Raw genomic sequence first — 19555 nt, 5'->3', positions numbered from 1 at the left:
ACAAATACCTATAGGCTATAAGCGACCTCATGAGTATTGAGCGATTAGTGATGGGCATGTCCTACCTGGAATTTGGCTGAGATCAGTAATTGCAGTGATGTCAGTACTATGTGGTCATAGAAATCAGGTATGTGGGGATGTGCCTGTGGCTCAGCTGGTAGAGTGTGTGCCTAGCATACACAAAAAATAAAGCCCTGAGCTTTATTTCCAATACTGCATAAACAGGGCAGGGTAGTGCATGTCTGGAAACCTAGCACTCTGAAGGTTTAGGTAGGAGAATCACTAATTCAGAGTCATCCTTAGTTACACAGAGATTTCAAGACCAGCCCAGGATTTTTGAGTCTTTATAACTCATATAACAGATAATAATAATGATGATGATAACCCAGGGGTCATCTGCGTGTTTAAGAACCAAATATATAATTTTTGTATGTTGGTAGCAAATGCTTATCCTGTGTTTTCCTTTAACTCAAAAGACAAAGCTGGTGATGCCTGGAAATAGTGACTTTGTTGTTACCTGGGATCTGCTTGGCCCCCAGGCCCTGAGCATGCAGAGCTCAGTCTTGAGGTTTATGTTTCTCATCTCACAGATAAACTCATCTTGGGCTAGCGGTTACCTTGCACTTTAATTTTTATAGCAGTAATGAATTTCATTTACATAAATACAACCTTAAATCTATATACATGTTGATATATTGCTATCATTTAGATATGTGACTATACTTTGCTTTATGACTTCACAGAAGAAAAAACTAGGAGTATTTACTAAACTGTAATTATCTAACTTACAGCTAAGATAACACTGGAACACAAAGATAGAAGCCACTTTTACCCAACAAAAATACCTTAGGGGAGGAAAAGCCAGTTGTGAATCTTAATAAAAATAATCCCTTCTGAACATTTTGAAATCTCAAGGATTCAAAAGCTTAGTAAGAAGGTGTCTGGAGTGGTTCTGCCAGCACCCGAGACAGGAACAGTTCCCCACTGTCTGACCTCAGCCTCAGACAGCTCCTGTCGAGTCCTGTGCATTCTCATGGTGTTTTACCTCTTCAATCTGTAACTGTGGCGGGAGTGAGGAGGCTCTTTCCTTATCTTGGTCCTCGAGGCCAGGCTAATGCAGCTGCCACAGGTCCTTCTTCCTGATTACAGAATCCCACAAAGCGTGGGGCTGCAGCGGGCAGGGGAGACCACCTCTTTCCTCAGGCTGTGAGCAGCACTGCCCTGAGCTTGGAGAGCACAACCAACAAACTGCCGGACTCTCTTTTTTAATTGTTTATAAATTCCTTTTTCAGTCTGGAAGTAGAACTCACATTTTTTGACCTGATAAATTATAAACTCATCTTGCAAGGAAACTTCATGCACTGTGCTTTAAGTCTGAAGATCTGTTCCAAATGCCAACAGCCACCGACCATCTCTACTGTTCTGACTTGCCCTTGAACTGAGAAAGGACAAGGAGAGACAGGAGCAGCAGCGCCACAGCATTTCTTCCTAAAACTTTCCGCTTGGCTTGGCGGCTGTATTTTCAACACTGTGGAAATGAACCTTCCGACATTTTCTAGTGATCTAATTTTAATTAAAAGCGTTCTCTCCCGAGAGACGGATGCCCGGTATAAAGGCAGAGTTGTGAGTGCAGTGGAGAGCACGGAGGACTTCTCCCAGGCCTTGGCAGGTGAGTCTAACAGTTGCATTTTCCTAGCGGCTCTATTTACAGGGAATTGACTGTTGTTAGGAAGGCTAAATAAAGAGTAAAGGATGACACTGGAACTGTATGTCATTAACATTCTCTGGATAAATTCCAGATTGGGTTTTATCTAAATATGATTATTTTCATAGTTCTTTATAGAAACCACAGATCTGCTACTGATTAGAAGTGTCAGGAAGGAAGGAATCAGGACACATCCAGGTGTTCTTGGGACACCAGAAAAGGACTTTGTTGAACTGGGATTATAGAAAACGTCTTAAAATGAGGAAGGTGGCAAGTGGGGGGAAATTGAGAGGCTGTCTTCATTTAGATAATTCCTTCCAGTAAAAACTGTAAGTCTAATAAAAGCGCACAAATACTCCTCTTTTGGCTAAAACTACCATCCAACTTCCCCAGTCCAGAATAAAGTTAGGACTAAGAAGAGAAAATCTATGGCACATATTTTTTTCTAATTAATAGGTAAATATTGTCATTAAGATTCCTAGGAAAAACACGCAAAATATCATCATATCTGACAGATCAGATTTTCAGCCCCAAAAGGCTAATAATTTTTCATGTTTACAATTGATAAAGTTACAGATTTTAACTCATCAGTGTTTGCCACTCTTTTATAGCTGTTTAAGAATTACATACATATAGCTAGTTCTGGGCTTAACGTGTGTGTGTGTGTGTGTGTGTGTGTGTGTGTGTGTATGTAGGGTGGGGGAGGCAGTCTTGCTACACAGCTACACAGCCCTGGCTGGCCTGCCACTTGCTATGTAGGTTTCAGACTGGCTTCAACCTTGGACAATCCTTCCGTCTCAGCCCTGGAGAGCTGGGCTTCATTGGGAAACTTAACCCTTCGGTGAAGACAGACTTAAGTCACCGAAATCTCGAATACATTTCTGTAAACTTAAAGTTCACCAAGAACACAGAGAACTGAAAGACAAAAACAAAAACAAAAAAAAACCCAACCAACCAACCAACCAACCAACCATCAAAAATCTTTGAAAGTCCATAATAGTTTTAAAATTTATATGGCATGATATCTTATAAGGTGCTAGACAGATGACATAGTTAATAAATATCACTGAATTTGCATTATCTGAGTTAAATAATCATCTTTGTTTAGTTAAAGACAAAGAAGCAGTTTGAGATAAGTTCTTGTTAATGGAAATCATAAAATTGCTTGCATAAAAGAAAATGACTGAACGCCAGAAGTGATTCGGCAGAACTTGAAGATATCAAACTGAGTATCTGCTCTTAACTGGGTTATCACAAACTGCAGACAGTCTAGCTGTAGGTAAGAACCATCTCTTTATTTCTTTTGTGGTGGCTGTTGCTCAGAATGCAATCTTGCAGTATACTCTGGGTCGTATTTCATCATTAAGTAATAGGTAAGCGTATGCATGAAAACTGGTCCCAGGTTATCTCTGTCACTCTAAGGTGTCCACAGATGCAGAAACCAAGGGTCCCCGACACTGGGGAAAAACATGACCTAGGACAAGTATTAGTGTGGCACCTTGCTGAAGTGGATAATGAAGCATGGTCTCCTCAGCATAGAAGCCCAGCCTGAGGAGACACGTTTCCTGTGAGGATAGACTAGAATCGTAGTTGATCCAAATCTGCCTTGTGGAGTCTGGTCTCTACAGGGTGAACTGTCTTAGTCCCATTTACCAAACAGAACAAGCCTCTGGGAATTTCTTTGGCCACGAGGGGAAGATTTTTAAATCATCAGACAATCTGTTGTACTGTTTGAGTTCGTCAGATCTGCCTAGGCCTGAGGACACTTCTGTTAAATGGGACATTTCTAGGAAACTCCCTAAATTTTAAAGTCATAGGTAAAAAGCTCACTGTTTGTTTCTAAAAACTGCATGTTAAAGAGATGCCCTTGGCTATGTATTCCTAGCAGGCCCACTATATCCCCTCTGGCTGTTTTCACTGTTGATGGCCAGCTTGTTACCTAGCGACAAGGCCTTGCTTTTTGGGTCAGTTCTGCTGCCAAGCGGTTTCCACTCTCTGCCATCAATTTCTACACTAACTTTTACTCTCCTTCTCCCTACTCAGATTTCTCTTTTCATTCCTAACCTCTTGTCCTAGAGAACCTAAGTATACTATCCCAAATCACTGAGTTATTTCCTTTGTTCCACAATGAATCATTGATAATCTTGTTTAAGAGTCTTATAAAAATTTGTAATGATTATGGATTTTTAACATTTCATTCTGTAAATTTCACATGTACTAGGTACAAGCTGGTTCAAAATTGTTCATATTTGTATCCGTACTAATATTTATTTTGTCATTCATGTATTCTCAATGTAGTTACCTTAACTTTTCCTGGTTAAAATTTGCCTGGTGACATCTCATTCTATCCTCATTTCCAACAACATATACAAATTCCATATGTATCTGTTCTAATCAGTGATTTACTCAGCCATTTATTTTGGAGTTTCTACTTGCTTTTACCTTTCTAGTTTGACACAATAACTGCAGTGGCTATCCTAGATATTTATTTCTGGTTGTGCTGAGAATCAAACCCAGGGCTTTATGCATGGTAGGTAACTGCTTTATCACCGAGTAATTTCCTTAGCCTCACAATGAATCATCGATAATCTCATTTAAAAGCTCAGTTTGTCAACTAGCTATCGTTATCTTTCTTTCCTTCATTCTTGCCTCCTTTCTTTCCCCCCTCCCTTCCTATATGCTTCTCTCATTCTTCCCTTTAATTTATTTCGGTGTGAGAGCCAGCACTGTAAAAAAATATGGGAAGGAAGTGGAGAAAAACTTGCTGTGAGGCAGCTTGCTTGAGGCTCCTGTGAGACGGGGTAAAGGAGACACTACGAGCCGGGCCCTAGAGTCTGGGACTCCTAAGCACGTACAGTTGCTCCATTAATAAGACCACCGGCTTCCGGCCAAGGCCATTCCAATATAGGTGACATTTGTAAATGATTGGCAAAAATACCTTTTGTTGTCTATAGTCTTTCCAGACAGATCAGGTTAAGTCTTTCCAGATGTGGTTCATACAAGGTTACAGTCAGTAAGATGGCGAAGCTTAGAACTGTCTACCAACCAAGCTCCACTCTAACAAAGTACTACTACAGTACAGTCATTCTTAGGAAGTATTCTGCAGCTTTTGAATGTAGAAATAATTTATAATTTTCAAAAGGGAATGACTAAAAAGGAGGCATAAAAGCCTCTTATGTGCATGTCCTATTAAATAGAAAGTTTGCTGGAGTACAGATTCATGCTTAGATTCCCATTGCTCAATATGCCAAACACTACTGCAGAGCGACTGTAAATCCAGATGGGTTAAGCAGATTAAAAGCCACCTCCCTCACATCCATGAGGCACAGCCCGGCTCAGCACTCAGTCATACATGGCAGGTGGTCAGTGTTAGACCATGCTAGCCCAAAGCCCTCCCTCGCTGCAGAGTTCTAGCAGACGGCTCTGCTCTAGAGTGTGAATATGCGATTTTACTGTTGTAGCAGTGGAAGGAACCCTGGCTCTGGGGAGCAACAGTACTAGACTACCTTCATAGCTCCTCAACAAGTTTCTAAACATCTAAGTATCTTGTTTATCTTTTAAGTTTGGAACCAGAGAGATGTTTCCAGACAGGAACACTACCACTGTTCAATAACTGCAGAATTTGCACCCCTCAACTCTTACTAAAGCCCAATTAAAGCCTCGTGTAGCCACCAGAAGGCTCTTTAGACAGGATGTAAATACAATATTTCTCAAAGATTCATGAGGAGCACCAAGTCCAATGAAAGGATCTTCTCTAAGAGTTTACCTCTCCTCGGGAGCAGAGTAGGTGAGCAAGTAGTCTGTAGAAAGAAAAGCTAAAGATAAATAAATCAACTACATAGAATAGTTTAGAAGTAGAAAAAGGGGGCTGGAGAGATGGCTCAGTGGTTAAGAACACTGACTGCTCTTCCAAAGATTCTGAGTTCAAATCCCAGCCACCACATGGTGGCTCACAACCATCCGTAATGAGATCAGATGCCCTCTTCTGGAGTATCTAAAGACAGCTACAGTGTACTTATATATAATAAATAAATAAATATTTTAAAAAAAAAAAAGAAGTAGAAAAAGTTACAGTTCATGTTTGCTTTTTCCTCCCACATTAATGCTAAAACTTGATGTGAGGGAAAGAAAGTTGGATATGAGAGTATAATCTGAGTTAAATGGGCCACAGACCTGGTAGCGTCTCCCGTAGGAGAATGACGAAAGAACAACTCCAGGATCAGGTGTAATTACCCATACGCATAATCAGATCCTAACATTATACTTAACAGACAAATCCCCAAACAATCCAACAGCTCCCAGAGCCGACAAAGCTATGTTCTATGCTCAGGACTCATTAGACAACATACACTCAGAACCCTAAGACTCCATGTCCTCTTATGCTGTCCTACCATTTCTGAGAAAGCTCCTCCTTTACATGCTGTCCCCAAGGGAAGACCTGGAGAAGTGAGTTCTCTGTTCAAGTAAATCTTTGTTTCTATCCTTTGTAAAAGCATTAGTTCAGTTTTCTTCACAAGAGTATGCCAATTAGTGTTATGAATAATCTATGATACAGTAATGGGTTAACCTTACAGACTACTGACAATTTTATGATGATTCCAGTTACAGTCTAGATAGCCACTATTTGTTTGTTTGTTCTGCACATGTACAAGCTCTGGAAAATTAGGTTCTATTGGCTTTTTTGTTTGTTTTTTAAAGATAGGGTTTCACTATGTAGCCTTGGCTGGGTCTGTGGATCAGGCTGGCCTTGAACACAGAGATCCACCTGCCTCTGCCTCCTGAGCGCTGTATCTCCAGCAGGGGCAATGTAAGTCAGTTTTACAGGACTCTAATTTGAAGGACAGGCTAATTCTACAAGGTAACCAGGCGTTATCAGTCTCTTGATTTTCCCCAATGACTAGGAGCAACACAGAATTGTCACAAAGTAAAAAGCAGAATCAATCTTTTTTTGTTTTTTGTTTTTGTTTGTTTTTTCGAGACAGGGTTTTTGGCTGTCCTGGAACTCACTCTGTAGACCAGGCTGGCCTTGAACCCAGAAACCCTGCCTCTGCCTCCCAAGTGCTGGGATTAAAGACGTGCACCACCACTGCCTGGCTCAGTCCGATTTTATATTAAACATTTTCTAAGTGTTCTTTTGAAGGATTTCCCAATAATGGAAATTTAACATAAAATAGCCATCTGTAACATTCCACTCTTTCTTACAAGTTCACATAAATCTTGAACTTACATGTATTAAATAATATGCTTTTTTTTTTTTGAGATAGGAGCTTATATAGCACAGGCTGCCCAGCCTCTAAAGTACTGGGATTATTAATGTCTACTACTATTCCTGGCTCAAAAAGTGTCTCTAATAAACCTGTAAGATTTAAAATTCAAGGGGAAGTTTTCAGTTAAAATCCTGAGGACGGTTTATTGAAAAGTCAAGAGATAAATCCTATTTTATGTAGATACTTAGAAATGAGCAAGAAATGCTGGGCAGTGGTGGCACACGCCTTTAATCCCAGCACTGGGGAGGCAGAGACAGGCAGATCTATATGAGTCCAAGGCCAATCTGGTTTACAAAGAGTTTCAGGACAGCCAAGAAAGGCATCCAGCTTTCTAAATCACCACTATGTTTGATATCTCTCCTGGGTCAACAATCTGTCCTTGTCCTTAGTCACACTTCTAACATTATACTAAACTATCAGAACCCAATGTGCTCACGTTGCTGGAGAGCCAACCCAAAGCACATGAATGCTAAGTATTCTACCACTGAGCTATAGCCTGCATTTTCAAGTATACTTTCTTGTTCAGATAGTTCCATACTTATGATAATCTAAGATTTTTTTTTTTTTGCTTATAAATGTTATAAAAGAGTACTGAGTAAAAAAAAAAAAAAAAAAAAAAAAAAGACCCACCATAGTTTGGACTGTACATTTCCCTAAGAATAGAAATAACACAGCAGGACACTCCCCTTAGCACAGCACAACCAGCCCCAGCTCCCAATCCCATATGACCACGGCGGGGGAACAAAGGATGATACTCTACAGTATACTGTGGTGCTAAGCTCTGGTGTTTAGTAGCTTAAATATATTACCAAACTTTCAATTTACGATAGCTCTATCAGCAATTAATGTCATTGTTGAGGTGAGGAACATCTACACTCTTCTTGAAAGGGCTACTCTGAGCTTTGCTGACTAAATTCAATAGCTATCACAACCTGTAAAAACGCCTGACAAGATCCTGGGCTAGGAACTCTCCAAGTAAGTGTATGCCATCCACCTTCAGTCTTGTCACCACACTACCTGTGTCTCCTGCAGGGACTACTCTCCATCAGTAAAGCACAGCAGTGTAGGCACAGCATGTGTGCCTACTACACACTAGGAAACTAGTCGGCTGAAGAGAGTGAGCATCCATGGCAAAGTCCTTCCTCTGTGGAAAGCTGAGGAGCTGCTCTCATTCTGTGTCTGTCAGACTAAGGTCAGTCTCGCTCAGGGGCGTGAGCAGACAATTTAGCACTACAGCAGAAACAAAGGACTAAACATTTCAACTGGGCTAGATGGAAGTTAACTAAAACCTGCTAGTTATGTGCAAAGGGCTTTTCAATTTTAGAGCTAACTTAAAATGCTTGTTTTTGGGGGCTGGTGAGATGGCCCAGGTTTGAACCTTAAACCTGACAGCCTGAGTTCTATCCCCGGAACCCACGTGGTGGAAAGACAGAACTCCTGGAGGTTGTCCTCTCATCTCCATACGTGGGCTGGGGTATATGTGCACACATACATATATACAGTCATACACATAAGTAAATGCATTTAAAAAGAATTTGATCTTTTACCAAGACACACATTTACAATATAGGTCATATTTTGTGTAATTTGAAACTCTGAAACCCAATGTTATGAAATTAAAGCCACTATGCTAAATGCAAACAGATATACTCACAACTTGCATTTCTATACAGAAGAAATGGTTCATGGAGCTGAAATTCCAAATCTTTATTCACTGGCTCAACCAGATTGTGCATGTTCAGTCGGTTGACAATGGTAAAGCCATGGTAAGGTGAAGCTGACCTTAGATTTAAACAAAGAGAACATGTGTTACCTTTCAATCAGCAGAAATGTTATCTACTCCTTTATCCTCATTAAAAAAGAATTCCTAATTTCATCACATGACACGATTAGCAGCTGAAATCATAAGCAAAAATACAAGGCTGGGATATAACTCAGTGGCGAATGTTTGCCCAGCCTGGGCAAAGTCCTGGGTTTAAGCCTCAACTCTTAAAAAAAGAAAATAAAGTCAGACATTTCCTTCTCTGTACCTAAATCTTTATAAAGATTTATTTCCTCAGCGTAAAAGACAAGTCACCAAGGTTCCCACCCCACGCCCCCTCCTGTGAGTTACACTTCCGCCACAGTGGGGTCCCTGCCACTACCTGCAGGTTTGTTTCTACCTAGAGACCTCTGTCTGAACTGTGGCTCCCAAGCTGGCAGCAGCGGCTCCTCTCCAGCAAGTTATTTGCTCAGACGTCAATGCCCATCTATTCTCTAACTGCAGTCTTTCTCCACTACTACAGTGGGAGCTCCATGGAACTGGGGATTTCTGCCTTTGGGGTTTTTATACATGTAAACCCAGATTGATAGAAGCATGTAATAAATTGATGCTGGAAGAAATAACACTCTTTTTTTCCTCCATATTTTTGAGTCCTGGAAGTCTCTCTTTAGACCAGGCTAGACTTGAACTTGGAGATCTACCTGCCTCTATCCTCAGTGTGGGATTAAAGGCATGTGTTACCAGTAGCAGGTTTTTAAAACTATGGTCCAAGTCTGTCTATGGCTGCCACTCATTACAGCAGTAACTCTTCTTACATTAACCAAGTCTCTGTAGATTTTCCTTGAGTTAGATGGACCTGACCTCTAAGGAAAGAATGCTTTTAGTTTCCTTACCAAGGGGATTCAGCACACAATACATTCAACACTCCTAACACTCCACAGTTCTCATTGTTTCTGTAATATCGTGGGGGAGATAATGACATCCTATAGATTAAGAAACAAGCTTAGCAGAATTAAGGCCTATGCTCAAGTCACGCCAATTAAAAACTCCAAATCCAGTTTTCTTTTTTGATTCCTGCAAAGTAATTATTATGACATTCTACTGTACTTTTATCCAAGGTACAGAAAATGTTCTTTAGATCCCAATTAGAGGCTCATAGCCTCCTTTTCTTAGAACCAATGCTATGTTGTATGAATTGTATTAAATGAAGTTACTCACTATACCACATTTCACACGTCCTCTAATTAATAGATCTGTTTTAGTCTTTTAAAATTAAACCTGTAAATATCCCCAAATGTTAAAGATACTACAGTTATTGCTTAAAAATTAGACCTATAAATATCCCCAATTTACAGAGAGTATTGTTCTAATAGTAAGGGGTTCTTAGAGACTTGTATCACTAATGAAGAGGTTGGAGTTAGAGTTTTTTTATTTTAGAGAAGGAAAATAAAGCAGAGAAAACGAGTATCAAAGAAAGAGGAGCTTGTCAAACAAACATCAGAACATTTGCATTTCAAAGGGAAAGAGTCTTTAGACAAGACCACAAAGTTCTACACTAACACTTGGAATAGCACTCGATTTTTATGAACTAGCCCCAGTGGATGAAGGCAGGTCACAGAACAAAAAGAACGAGGTACCAGTAACCCTGCTGCTACCACCAAAGTTCTAGAACACAAGGGAAGGCCTTGCCTCTAAGAAGTCTATAGGTATCTAGGAACACAAGCATCTTGTCTCATCCTGTGGGTTGCCCTTTAGGCCTCTATGTTGCCAAACAAGGTAAAGTTGTAAACCTTTACACACCAACAGGCTAAAGAATTAATTTTCAGAGAAGCTTAAAGTAAAATATATATGAATTAGGAATAGCCTAGAACTTTGGGAAAGAAGCAGGAAGCGGCAGAAGCAGCCATAGAATGCAAATTCTCATCAGAAACTACAGACCAGCAGGTGTGCTAATAGGTTTAAAGTAGTTATACAGTATTATACTGTATCCATACACATTCATATGTATGCATTCTTTTGAACATGTGATAGTTGGGCAGGCGTCTCTCTGAATGCACTAATTTTCCCAGGCTCTGAGGAGAAGCAGCTGTAGTAGGGCTGCACTGCTTGGATGAAGGAAAACAGGGAGAAGACAAACAGGAAGGTTCCAAGGATACACAAGAGAGGTGGACCACGTTGCTCGACAATGATCACCACCATCCAAGTGAAATAGAATCGTCCTTCAGAAACTTACCTTCGGTATACAAATAGCGTCCCTTCTATATCAGTCTTCTCCTGTAACAGGCAATAACTCTGTTAGTTTCCCATGAACAATCCAATGCCAAATGATCTCAGTGAAGCATCAACACTTTCAGGCCAGCTTGTCTTCTTAACTGTGAAGTCAACTGTGCATGTGCTCTCGGGAATGCATGCAGGCATCTGCGTGTAACTGTGTAGAGGCCACTCTCAGGGAGGCTTCCTTCTTTTGAGTCACGGGGGGCTCTCACTGGCCAAAAGATTGACAATTAAGCTCCGCTTGCTGGTCAGTGAGCCCCAGTGTTGGATCATAAACGGCTCTGTAGCCCCAGTGTTGGATTGTAAGTGTAAGTACAATGCCCAGCTTTCTATGTGAATACCTCAGGTTCTCAGGCTTGGGAGGGGAGCACTTCATCCACTGAACTGTCTCTTTATAAAAATTTAAGCAAGTTGTGTATCTTTTCAACCCTATAAGTTCTTATATAAGTGTATGTAATGTCCAATCCAACAATATTTCTACATCTGTAGCAAATATCTATTTTTTACCAGTAAGGAACATTTAAAGGAAAAAAAAAACAGAATTAACTTATTATTTTTATGCATTTTTTCAATTAAAAAGGTGCAGGAATGTTTTGTCAGCACACGTTATGTCTTTGTAACGTGTGTATGAAGCTTAGAGGGCAGCAGAGGGCATTAGATTCCTTGGAACTGGAGTTGCAGACGGATAAAGACCATCATGGGGGTGCTGGAAATTGAACCAGGTCCTCAGGAAGAGCAGAAAATGCTCTTAGCTCCCACTGAGCCATTTCGCCATGCCCAGCTTTATCTGTGCAAACACAAGAACCTTTCAACTAGGAATCTTAATATTCCAGTCAAGGTATTGTGTCTTGCAACTTAAAAACACAAAAACCAAACAAAAAAACAAACCAACCAACCAAACAAAAACCAGTTTATTGAAGTTTACAGAAAAAGAATGGAAACTTTCTAAAACTGATACCAGGGTTGAACTCAGAGCCTAGGGATCGTGATGCACAGCTGTGCACCCCTACCCTCGGGAAATTTTCTTACAAGATACTTTGTTTCATTTCTGGAGAATTTACGACTATTTTCACGAGTTACACATTTTGTGGTTACCAAACACAATTTATTATTCTCAGAACTTTGTTAAGAATCATGGACAGAAAACATTCTCTGCCTAGGCAAATTTGGTAGGGTTTTAAAACAAACATCTGAAAGTGTGATTAAGAAACTGTAACTTGGGTTAGGTATACAGCCCAATGGGAGAGGAACAGTGGGTTTGAATTTCTGTACTACAAGAAATAAAACAAGAAAATACAACATTACTATTCTTTCTTTTGCTGCAACAGAGTGTACCCACGTTTTAAGCACAGGTGTAGTGCTTTAATGTTCTAAAACTAAATAAAAAGTGTGAAGCTTTTTATAGCTGAATGAATTAATTAGGAAAAGCCGATCACAAGAAAATGGGACACGTGATTCAAGTTGAGGTTAACAAGAATCAATGAGTAGACAATGTAACTTCTGCAACTCCATGCCACTCACAAAATCCAAAAACACTCTGAAATGAACCATCAAAGGCCCTATCACTGAACTCCTTTCCTTGCAAACCTCTCCAAGGAATCCAATTCTTACTGAAGTAGCCTTGAAAATTTTCCTCAACTCCTGAAATTGAGTTTTAAGCTTCAGATCCAAATCATCACATTTAGGTAGGCAGGGCTATCAAGTACATGTAATGTATCTAAAAGTTCTCAAAGTCTCAAACACAGGTTTTCAATCACTTGTCAAAAAAAAAAAAATTAACTTGTCTCATCTCCTGCCAATGCAACCTCAAGTCCCTAGAACCGACCCCAAAAGATTGATCCTGCCTCCATCCGATTTTCCTGCTATGTCTCTGGTCTACTCCTTCCGCTTCATCCCTCCAATTCCGTGTGCTCCCGTCACCTCTTTGGTTCTGGACGGGCCTTTGGGAGAGGTTCCGGCCTCGCCTTTGCTGTCCTAGTCTCCTGCTTCACTCCCCACCCCCAATCCTAAGCTTCTCTGCGCGGTCCCTTTAAGAGGCGGCAGCGGCCAGGCTGGCGTTCTCGGCGGCTGGGCCTCACTCACCCACTGGTTGGCTTTGGGGCAGAAAGTGTACAGGGCGACCTGGCCCGTGAGGTCTGCGATGCTGGTGATGTAGGGGTCGTGTTGTTTCAAGGCCGCCAGACTCATCTCTTGCTCAGCTCGACTCAACAACTCCATCTTGGATCTCAGAGCCGAGCCCCTCCGGCGGGGGCGGACTGTAGAACAGGAAAGTGCCATCCGGGCAAAGTTCCCCCAGCTCAGTCAGCCCTTCACTTCCGCCTGTCGGCACGGCCTTGCCGAGAGTGGTACTTCAGTCAATCTCTTCCGCCGCTCCTATGCCCTGGGTGCCTGGTTCCGATTTTCTTAGGTCCGCGTCTGCCGGAAGACACGGGCGTCCGCGCCTGCGCGGTGGAGCTGTGGCGAGTTGATGGTCCGGAGTTCTCTCACCTGGCAGGATCTGAGCTCGTTCCTTGGGTGCTCCTGCCTCCTGCCAGAGAGGCCGCACCCCAGTGCTATCCCTATCTCGAGTTCCGGCACAGAATCGAAAAGCTTGCTGCCGTGGAAGTGAGGTCTCCACCCACCATTTAGAAAACTCAGACTAAGTGAGGAAGGGGAGCTGTACCTTACTAACAACCTCAGACTGCACCTTCACTCTTAACAGTTTGGTAACTTTTGAAAGAAATGTTTCAAAGCAGCCAAACTAGCCTGCCTGGAACTACACGGGACTTGCTGGTCTTTTTTTTCTCATCTGGTTCCCAGATAAATATTTCTATTGTCCTATAAAGACCTCTATTACTTAATAAGTAGATCTCTTTTAAAAAGCAAACATTTATTGGGCACCTTAAGGGGCCAGGAACTAATAAAAAAGTAAAACAAAGTGCTCAGCCTGTTTTCATTGAGTTGCTTTAAAAAAAAAAAAACCATCGTTTTTCTTTTCTTTTCTGTTCTTTTCTGTTTCTTCCTTCCTTCCTTCCTTTCTTTCTTTTTTTCTTTCTTTTGTTCTTTCTTTCTTTCTTTCTTTCTTTCTTTCTTTTTTCTTTTCTTTTCTTTTTTTTTTTTTTGAGTCAGGGTTTCTTTGTATAGCCCTGGCTGTCCTGGAACTCACTCGGTAGACCAGGCTGGCCTCGAACTCAGAAATCTGCCTGCCTCTGCCTCCCAAATGCTGGGATTAAAGGCGCACACCACCACTGCCCGTTTTTTTCTTTATTGAAGATGTCTCAGCACAAATGAACATTTTTGAAAGGATAAACTTTACATTTTCTCAAAGTACCATCACATATTTGTGTTGCTTGTGGTTTTACATACTAATGGAAGGGCACTTTACATTCTTGACAGAATCGAGTGTGAAGCAACTACTACAAAAGCCGAACAGCAACCTACCGTTTAAATAGACTTTTCTCTTTGAACTCCAGCGGGTGGAGTCCTTATTTCCGTCTGAGCCAGAAAAGGTAGTGAAGGAACTCTTAACCTGTTCCAGCACGGCGAGCATGGCTCTGGCACGCTTGCCTTTCCCCTATTCCCTCTGCCTTGCTAAAAACTGTTACATTATATTCCTAAAGCTAGCTACCAGGTCTCTTCTCTAATTTAGCCACTTCTTTCTCCTGAGGCTGACTACCAAGGTCCAGCTATCAAAATATTGAAGTCCAGCAATCAAAAGCTCGCTTTCGTCCACCTAATTAACACGCCCAATTAAAATTAAACACATCCTAACGCGGGGTTTCCCCTTTTATCTGTATAAACGGCCATTTGCCTATGAGCCATGTCTGCCTCTCCATCCAGAGACAGTCCTTTGTTTCCCCTCCCCAAATATCTCTCCCTCCCCCCTGCCCCTTTGTTTTCTTCCTCTTTGTCCTCTTCTCTCTCCTGTCTTTGTCCATTACCCATGCTCTCAGTTTCCCCGGGGCACATAAATCTCTGTGCTAAGAACGTGGTCTTAGGTTTCTGGATTTCTGACACTGGCTTCAGGTAGGAAGGCTTCAAGGGTTTGAACTGGTGCTTTGGATGAGTAGGTGTTCCTTGGGAAGGCATCACGGCCCAGTGGTGAGGTGGGGACCTAGCTTGGAGGGGAAGAAGTGAGTGGCTCACAGTTTCTCACTAGTCAGGAGTATTCTGGTATTAGAGTCTCTGGGATCCTTTGCTTCATATGCAGTAGTGGAGGGCAGGAAGGAGCCCATTATTTTCTGTGCCTTCCATTTCTGCTGTGGTTGGTTATCCCGTGGCAGAGTTTGGACTGTAACACATTGCCCTCTGTATGCTAATTTTAGTATGTTATTTAAAATGTTATTTATATAAGTGTACGTGTGTTGGTATAAGTTTATGCCGACATAGGTGTGCGGGGACTTCCTGCAGAGAACAGAAGAGAGGGCTGAGCATATTGAAGCCTAAGTTATAGGCATTTGTGAACTTCTGGACCAGAGTGCTGGGTATCCGTCAGAGAAGACTGCTCAGTCACAGGTTTAAGGCAATAAAAAAACCAATCTTTATGAGTTGACTGGCAACTACACTGGGTGTTTGGGATCCCAGTGTAGCACTTTCTTTCTCAGGGTCAGCTTTTAAGTACAAAAACCATGTTCTGGGTTGACATACTTCAGTTAACAAGAGCTGTTAGCCAGAGAGAACTACAGAAGCTAAAAAGCAAAGTTAGTACATGTTGAGACTTTTCCAGAACTATATGGACTTTGATGGGTTGGGCCTTTGTTTTAGTTTTGGCAGATAGCTGTTTTTAACAAAATCTCAATCGCTTGGTTTTACCAATGAAGACTCAGGAGCCAGATTGCTGGGGTGAAAGACGGCTAGCTCAGAGAGGCAGAGACAGCACCCAGCTGACTCTCCTCTTCAGCTGACACCCCAGAACAAATCCCCTCTCTCATATCTCTCAATATCCTTCAAGCTGAATGTCCCTCCTTTCTACTTCCTGTTTCTCTCTATCCTGACTCCCTCTTATTCTCTATGGTTTTTATTTAATAACCCTATATTCACTTTTTGTCAACTGGTTGCTTGCTCCAACTCTTGACCTATGCTTGACTTTATTTAATCCTGTTTACAATATTGAAGCAGAAAGCTCTTGGATTAGAGGTGTATGCTAAGGCTGAGCCATACCAAAACTAAAAACAGGTTTTCCCAGTAAATAACAAAATCTTGGAGTTCGCAGTATGCTCAAACATTCTGCAACATGTGGTGCTGAGTCTCACAGCCTGAATGATATTTCCATCATGGAGTTGGTTGTGTTATGGTCTGGGGACCTGCCAAGGTCTAGGGCCCTGTAAGAGGGCAGCAAGTGTTTTTAACAGTTGAGCAATCTCTCCAGCCCTTAATATAGTATTTTAAATTAGGTACTGAACTCAGAGACACACCTGATACTGCCTTTAGCTTTTTTTCTTATGTAGATTTTTCTAAAATATTCTAAGATATTTCCTTTTGTTGTGGGATGTTGATCCCCATGCACTATTGAACTGTTGTTGTCCTAAAACCAGAGTAGCTATGATCACTGATGAGACCCTCACAAGATTGGGCCCACTAGCACACTTCCTTGGAAGGAAGGGAGGACTCATATATGATCAGGAGACTACTTTCGAGGCCTGGCAGAAGCCCAAGGTAGGAGCTGTTGTGGATAATCCTTCATCCATGCACCTGTAAGTAAGCAAGTCAGACCTGGGGCCGGGGGACCACCATTTCTTTAGTCTCCTGTTTGTAGGGAGTAAACAGACGCTTGTTCAAGTCTCTAGGAAAAGCTAATGTAACACCTCTTAATACAATATTTTGGATTAAGCAAGGCTAGACTTGTGAAATAAAGCTTGCTGCTTTGTTTCAAGGCAAGGTCTTGCTGAATAGCCCAAGCTAGCCCGAAACTCACCAATCAGGCTGGGCTGGCTGGTGGGCGAGGCCTAGGACATCCCATATATGCCTCTCCGGAACTAGGATTACAAATGTACCTGACATTTTTTATTAAACATTTATTTACTCTTTCAATGCAAAAGAATATACTTGCTGTCTTCAGATTCAGCAGAAGAGGGCATCGGATCCCATTACAGATGGTTGTGAGCCACCATGTGGTTGCTGGGATTTGAACTCAGGACCTCTGGAAGAGCAGTCAGTGCTCTTAACCACTGCGCTCTCTCTCCAGCTCACGCACCTGACATTTTTAAATGAGATCTTGAGTTAGAATGTAGGTTTTTAATGAGCCATTTCCTTATCTTACTGTTATTATTTTGAGATTAGTCTGGTCTTGAACTTACTATATGTATCAGGTTGATTTCAAACTTTTGTGATTCTTTTGCCTCAGCCTCCTGAATGATGAGATTACAGGTTTATGCCTCTATACTCCGCTACAATAATTAAAATAAATAAATAAAGCCCGGCGGTAGTAGCACACACCTGTAATCCCAGCACTCTGGGAGGCAGAGGCAGGCGGGTTTCCGAGTTCAAGGCCAGCCTGGTCTACAGAGTGAGTTCCAGGACAGCCAGGGCTATGCAGGGAAACCCTGTCTCGAAAAAAATAAAAAAATAAAAAATAAAAAAAAAACCAAACCTAAACAAAACAAAAAAATTAAAACCTCTAAAAATGCAGTCAATCCTACCCCTCCTCTGTGCTGAGTTGCTTTGTGGTAAAATATGAAACTTGCTTGCTGATGTTCAGTTTTAACTGTCAAGACATTTGACAGCAACTAAAAATGAAATAGGGATGTTGCCATTTAAAATTACGAGGTCAAGCTGAGTGTAGTGACATGCAACAACTGTAGTTTGAGCTACTCAGAATTCTTAGACAAGGCCACATACAGTGGCACATGCCTTTGATGGCAGCATTTTGGGGGTAGAGGCAGGCAGATTTACTGTGAGTTTGAGGCCAGACTGGTCTGCATAAGGTAAATGATAATAGGGTCTTATGCAAAGGATGCTGGAGTACAGATCAGACAAGTAGAGAACTGTCTTCCAGTTCCAAGCTAACATCCGTATAACTTTGTTAATGAGTTACAGCATTCTCAGTCTCCCAGTGTAAAATCCATGGCCCGGGAGATACTGCTCCAGTTGATGTGCTGGCTCATGGGACCGTGTGCTCACCTCCCTTCCCTCCCCACACCTGTTACATGCTCCCTGGCTCTATCTCTGTCTCTTCTCTCTTCTGTTTTTCCCTCTGTGTGCCTTCCCCCCATGTATGTTCATGTATGTAGCCAAGTGGATCTGCATGCGTGTGCATGTGGGGCCCAGAGGTAGAAATCAGATGTCCTCCTCAGTTGCTTACTCTCTTATTTCTTGAGATAGAGTCTCTCAGTCGACCATGAGCTCCCCAGTTTGGCTAGGCTGGATGGCCAGTGAACCCCAGGGATTCCCCTCCATCCCCATCCTTAACACTGGGATCATAGGCATGCTGCCATGACTGCCTTTTTTTATGTGGGTTCCGGGGATTGAACTCAGATCTTTATGCTTGTTTGTTCAGCACTGAGCCATCCTTCTAGGCATCTCCACTCTCTCTTTGGAAGCAAGTCTCTATATGCAGTTCAAGCCTGCAACTTCCTATATAGTCTAGGGTACCTGTGGGTCTCCCAGTCTTTGTGGATTGTCTGGTGATTCAGTCCACTAGGGCAAAGGGATCGGAGACGGGGTGGGAGCTGGGGGGTGGGGTGGGAAGGTTCAGAAGCCTTGTGAGTATATGCAGTGAATGACCCTGCCGAGAACAGCATTTAGTAGCCTGATCAACTTAGTGTGATTCAAGGCTTATAAAGTTTTGGGAGGCGGAGGATAGGAACATCCCGGATGGGCAAAGGTCATTGGCTGGGGGCTTAGGGCGCGGATATTCCTCCTTAGCACGGGGAAGTATTTCAGGAATCTCTGGTGCTGGCTGAGTAGGTTCTAATCAAGAGACAGGAAGTCGATCCTGTAATCTAATTGAAGCTATGTGACATTCCTCAGGTAGAGGCGGATGTGGGGGCTTAGAATTTCCCAGACAAGGTCAGAGAAGGAGAAGCCCCACTAATGAAGGGAGTCTCCCGTTATGTGCTGAACCCCAGAAGGCTATCTGGCCAATGGTAGAGAGTGACCTTCATTAGCAGAGTTTTCCCACAGGTAGCTATCAACTCTTACTCCTCCTGGTTCCTGTTCCTCAGTGCTGGGAGCAGAGGTGAAGCCCATCACTACACCCAGAAGTGTTCCTTACCTATCGGGGATAATAAAAATTCAAGTGGAGAGACAGTGATTTCAGCTCCAGCAAAGTATTTGCTTATCTTGATTCCTGATTTGCTTGTATTAACATTTTTATTCTTGGTTTGCATGCTTTCTGAAAACAAACATGCTATTTCTAATGTAGTCCAGCCCTGTTCCATACAGCAATTTTCCCCACATGTGATTTTGTCTCCTTTTCCCTTTATCTGTCTCACTCCAGTTCCCCTGCTCAATTTTTTTTGAGGTTTATTCTCAAAGTATCTGTTTATTTCTGTTTTCATTTTTGAGAAGAGAATCGAAAGCTAGCTTCCCGAAGGTTACCTCCTGACTCATTTGCTGAGTTGGGATTAG

General features: G+C 42.0%; 1 protein-coding gene across 4 annotated transcripts in view; it reads right to left on the bottom strand.

Annotated features, from left to right (window-relative positions):
- Dcp1a (decapping mRNA 1A) overlaps positions 1 to 13346 on the bottom strand; it is a 48139-nt gene extending 34793 nt beyond the window's left edge. The window contains exons 1-3 of one of the 4 annotated variants that reach the window (XM_052189975.1): positions 13091 to 13346; positions 10968 to 11008; positions 8627 to 8754 (exon numbers count right to left, since the gene is read on the bottom strand). In XM_052189975.1, the coding sequence (XP_052045935.1) occupies positions 8627 to 8754; positions 10968 to 11008; positions 13091 to 13285 (364 nt within the window). In that variant the 5' untranslated portion in view covers positions 13286 to 13346. The remainder of the gene's footprint in view (positions 1 to 8626; positions 8755 to 10967; positions 11009 to 13090) is intronic. The other 3 variants (XM_052189974.1, XM_052189973.1, XM_052189972.1) reach the window with 3 other exon arrangements.
- Between the last annotated feature and the right edge of the window lie 6209 nt (positions 13347 to 19555).

This window comes from Apodemus sylvaticus, chromosome 8 (genome assembly GCF_947179515.1).
Source record: "Apodemus sylvaticus chromosome 8, mApoSyl1.1, whole genome shotgun sequence".
In the NCBI taxonomy this organism is placed as follows: Eukaryota; Metazoa; Chordata; class Mammalia; order Rodentia; family Muridae; genus Apodemus; species Apodemus sylvaticus.
The sequence above is the reverse complement of the archived record's forward strand: the minus strand, read 5'-3'. Positions and strand labels throughout refer to the sequence as shown.